This window comes from Colobus angolensis, unplaced genomic scaffold, assembly GCF_000951035.1.
Source record: "Colobus angolensis palliatus isolate OR3802 unplaced genomic scaffold, Cang.pa_1.0 Scaffold467, whole genome shotgun sequence".
NCBI classification, from domain to species: Eukaryota; Metazoa; Chordata; class Mammalia; order Primates; family Cercopithecidae; genus Colobus; species Colobus angolensis.
The window spans coordinates 823,295-828,464 of record NW_012118121.1 but is presented as its reverse complement, the minus strand read 5'-3'; the positions used below and the strand labels follow the sequence as shown (position 1 = coordinate 828,464).

The following is a 5,170-nucleotide window of genomic DNA, read 5'->3' as shown; positions in this document are numbered from 1 at the left end:
CTGCACTCCAGCCTGGGCGACAGAGCGAGACTCCGTCTCAAAAAAAACAAAAACAAAAAAAAAAAAAACAAAGAGCCTAATTAACTAGGTATGCAAACCTAAATTTTAAAAAGACCACAGCATGAACACATGCACACATATACACAAGCACGTACAAACACAACTAAAGTAAGCAGGAGGAATTAATAAATATTAAACTAAAAATTTGTTGAACAGAGAATGAAAATGTAAAGGCTGTTTTTTTTTTCTGTAAAAATAATTAGTAAACAGATAAACCACTAACTTAAAAAATAAAGGATAAAGTACAGTTAACCTAGGAAATGTTAATCAGAGGTAATTAGAGCTAAAAAGGCACTAAAGAAATGGGAAATAAATCCTTGTTATACCTGAGGGAAAGGTACTTGAAAATATGAAACAAAATTTAACAGTTTCAACATAAACATAAATTTCCAAACATCAATCCAGATGACAAATCTAAACGAACCTATTGCTAACAACAACAAAATGAAGTTGTCTAAAATGCACTTACTCCCTACTCCACACAAAAAGAAACAGAAGACATTATCCCCTGAAATTTACTTATACATTTAAGTAAAATATATTGCAATGCTGTATAAACCATTTCTTAGTCCGTTTGAGCAAATACCATAAACTAGGTGGCTTATCAGCAACATAAATTTATTTCTCACTGTTCTGGAGGCTGAGAGGTTTAAGAGCATGGCACTGGCAACTTGGTGCCTGGTGAGGGTCGGTTCCTGGTTCATAGATGACCATCTTCGTAAGAAGACACTGTAAAGTGTCCTCACATAGTGGAAGGCACTACCAGCCTCACTGGGACCCCTTTAATTGTGCTGTTTTAATGTACAATAAAATGTATTAAAATTAAAAACTATAAATAATTTACATAAATATATTTGTTTTCTTTTTTATGGGTAGTTTGTTTTTCAGTGGAGAAGTGCTTGAAGCAATGCCATATGATAACATGTTCTAGTGAAAGTTTTATGCAAGTTAATCAAGAATACAATATAAACAATGAGGGAATCACAGTTGTGGGGGCTTAGACACAAAGCTGTGTATACCATTTGAGCTGGTAAATTGGAGCCTCTTTTATTAAGGGCATTAATCCCATGTATGAGGCCTCCACCATCATGACTCCAACACCTTCCAAAGGTCCCATCTCCTAATACCATTACCTTAGAGATTAGATTTCACCGTAGAAATTTTGGAGACACACAAACATTCAGTATACAGAACTGCTATGGTTTGGATATGGTTTGTTGAGCCCAGCAAGTCTCGTGTTGAAATTTGATCCACAGTGTTGGAGGTGGGGCCTGGCAGGAGGTGTGTGAGTAGTGAGAGCAGATCCCTCATGAATGGCTTTTGCTGCCATTCTCACAGAAGTGAGTGAATTTTCACTCTGAACTCCCATTAGAGCTGGTTGTTGAGAAGAGCCTAGGCTGGGCACAGGGGCTCATGCCTGTAATCCTAACACTCTGGGAGACAGAGGCATAAGGATTGCTTGAGGCCAGGAGTTTGGACCAGCCTGGACAACATAGTGAGACCCCATCTCTACAAAAAAATAGAAACAATTAACCAGACATAGTGGTGCATGCCTGTAGTCCTAGTTTATCAGGATGTTGAGCGGGGAGGATTGATTGAGCCCAGGAGGCTGCGACTGCAGTGAGCTATGATTGTACCACTGCACTCCAGCCTGGGTTGCAGAGTGAGACCCTGTCTCTAAAAAAATAGGAAAACAGCCTGGCAACTCCTTTGCCTCCTCTTTCATCATGAGTGGAAGCTTCGTGAGGGCCCTCACCAGAAGCAGATATTGGTGCCATGCTTTTGTGTGTGTGTGTGTGTGTGTGTGTGTGATGGATTTTTGCCCTTGTTTCCCAGGTTGGAGTGCAAAGCTGCACTCTTGGCTCACTGCAACCTCTGCCGCAGGGTTTCATACCATTCTCCTGCCTCAGCCTTCCGAGTAGCTGGGATTACAGGTGCCTGCCACCACGCCCAGATAATTTTTGTATTTTTAGTAGAGACAGGGTTTCACCATGTTGGTCAGTCTGGTTTCGAACTCCTGAGCTCAGGTGATCCACCCGACTGGGCCTCCAAAAGTGCTGAGGTTACAGGCATGAGCCACCACGCCCGGCTGGAGCCATTATTTTTTTGCAGACTCCAGAACCATAAGCCAAATAAGCTGCTTTTAAAAACTGTATTATTCAGCTTCATATATTCCTTTATAGAAAAAAAAAATGGACTAAGACCAGAAAATTGGTGCTGAGGAGTGAACGTTGCTATAAAAATACCTAAAAATTTGGAAGCAGCTTTGGAACTGGGTAATGAGCAGAGGCTGGAAGAGTCTAGAGGGCTCAGAAGAAGATAGGAAGGGAAATCTTGGAACTTCCTAAAGACTGGTTGTGATCAAAATGCTGATAGAAATACCGACAGTAAAGGACATGCTGAGGAGGTCTCCGACGGAAATGAGGAACTTACTGGCAACTGAAGCAAAGTTATACCCTAGCAAATAATTTGGCTGCATTGTGTATACACTCTAGCACTTTGTGGAAATCTGAACTTAAGAGTGATGGCCTAAAGTATCTGGCAGAAGAAATTTCTAAGCAGCAGAACATTCAAGAAGTGATATGGCTACATCCAACAGTCGACAGTCAAATATGGGAGCAAAGAAAGGACTTAAAGTTGGAACTTAGGGTTAAAAGGGATACAGAGCATAAAAATTTGGAAAACTCAAGCCTGGCCATGAGAAAGAGAAGAGCATTTTTCAGGAGAGGAAATCTGAGGGGGACAGCTGAACAACCACTTGCTAGAAAGATTAGCACAGATAAAAAAAGAGAGCCACTTGGTTATAGAACAGTGTGAAAAAAGTCCAAAGGCATTTCAGAATCTTTGAGTTTACTCCTCCCATTACAGGTCCACAGGCCTAGAAGGACAGATGGCTTCTGGGCCAGGCCCAGGGTGCTGCTACCCTGTGCAATCTTGGGAAGCTGCTTCCCACATCCTGGCTGCTCGGACCACAGCTAAAGCTCAAAGGGCTCAAGCTACTGCTTAGACCACTGCTTCAGAGGGTGCAAGCTGTAATGTTTGGGGCTTCCATGCGGTGCTAAGACTGCAGGCACACAGTATGAGACTGAGGCTGTTTGTGGGTTGGAGCCCCCACGAAGTGTCTCCACCACGCACCGCCTAGTGGAGTTGTGGGAGTAGGGTTGCCATCCTCCAGACCCCAGAATTCTAGTCACCAGCGCATGCACTCTGAGCATGGAAAAGCCGCAAGCACTGGACTCCAATACATGATAAGAGCCACATGGGCTTCACACAGCAACACCATGGGGACAGGGCTGCCCAAGGCCTTGAGAGCCCACACCTCATACCGTTGTGCCCAGGATGTGGGACATGGAGTCAAAGGAGAATATTTTGGGGCTTTGAGTTTTTGTATCTGCCCTTCTGAGTTCTAGACTTAATGTGGGGAGTATTACCTCTTTCTTTAGGCTGATTTCTCCCTTTTGGAATGGGAATGTCTAACCAATGCCTGTATCACGTTTGTATCTTGGAAGTAAATATCTTGTTTTTTATTTTACAGGTTCACAGCTGTAAAGAACTTGCCTGGAGTCTCAGATGAGACTTTGGACTTTGGACTTTTGAGTTGATGCTGGACCAAGTTAAGACTTTGTTGATAGGATTATTTTATCTGGCAATGTGAGAAGAACATGAGTTTTAGGGGGTCAGGGGCAGAATGCCGTGGTTTGGATATGGTGTCTTTGGCCCCACTGAGTCTCATATTGAAATTTGATAACCAGTGTTGGAGGTGGGGCCTGGTGGGAGGTGTTGGGAATATTGGGGTGGATCCCTCATGAATGGCCTGGTGCCATTCTTGCAGGGATGAGTGAGTTGTTACTCTGAGTTCTCTAGAGAACTGGTTGTTGAAAAGACTTGTCATTTCCTCCTCTTCTATCTCGGTTCCTCTCTTGCCATGTGATGCCTACTCCCCTTCCCTTTCTGGCATGGCTGGAAGTTGCCCCAAGTTCTCACCAGAAGCAGGTGTTGGTGCCATGCTTCTTGTACAGTCTCCAGAACTATGAGCCAAAGAAACCTCTATTTTAAATAAATTACTCATCCTCAGGCATTTCTTTATAGCAACACAAACAGACTGAGAAGCACTATTTCATAAAATAAAGGTGTACCTACATAACTTATGAATGGTATATAATATGGTATCAAAATACTGCCAGTTCTAGTTCATTTTGTGCTGCTATAACAGAATACACATGCCCCTTGAGTTATGGTGGGGCTGTGTCCCAATAAACCCACCGTAAATAGAAAATATCATAGTTGAAAATGCATTTAATGTCCCTATAAACCCATTATAAAGACAAAAAATCATAAGTCAAACCATTGTTAAGTCCAGATGCTCACTGAGTTACACTGGGGTTATGTCCTGATACACCTGTTGTGAAGTTGAGTAATCATATGTTGAACCATCATAAATTGGGGCCCCTCTGTGCCTGAGACTGGGTAGTTTATGATGAACAGAAGTTTATTGGCTCATTGTTATGGAGGCTGGGAAATCTAAGATTGAGAGGCCAATGTCTGGAGAAGGCCTTCTTGTTGCACCATCCCATGGCAAAAGGGCAGTGAGAGTGAGAGGGAGCAAGAGCCTGAACTCAAAACTTCAAGCCCTTTTATAATTGGTATTAATCCGTTCATGAGGGTAGAGCTCTCATTACCTCAGCATCTCCCATTAGGGCTTACCTTCCAACACTGTTATATTGGGGATTAAGTTTCCAACACATGCTCTTGGGGGAACACATTCAAACCATAGTACCAACATAGTGTAATACAAAAATAACTAGAGATCTGTCTCATTTATGAATATTGATACAAAAAAATAGGAAATGAAATATTAGTGAAAGAATAGCACAGTTAAAAAATAAGACATCAGGAAGTAATGAATTATATTCCAGGAAAACAAAGATGGTACAATATGAAAAAATATTTTTTCTTAATATATCAAAGGAAATAATCATATAAGCAACTTCATATATCTCCCAATAAAAATAAATTTGTGATCCGAGGTCAGGAGATCGAGACCATCCTGGCTAACACGGTGACACCCTGTCTCTACTAAAAAATACAAAAACGAAAAATTAGCCAGGCG

At 41.8% G+C, this 5,170-nt stretch overlaps 1 protein-coding gene across 1 annotated transcript in view; it reads left to right on the top strand.

The window, feature by feature from the left end:
• Window positions 1–3,868, top strand: part of MKRN3 (makorin ring finger protein 3) — a 10,650-nt gene extending 6,782 nt beyond the window's left edge. The window contains exon 2 of the mRNA XM_011958309.1: window positions 3,596–3,868. Coding sequence (XP_011813699.1) covers window positions 3,596–3,662 — 67 coding nt within the window. The 3' untranslated portion in view covers window positions 3,663–3,868. The remainder of the gene's footprint in view (window positions 1–3,595) is intronic.
• Window positions 3,869–5,170: the final 1,302 nt, after the last annotated feature.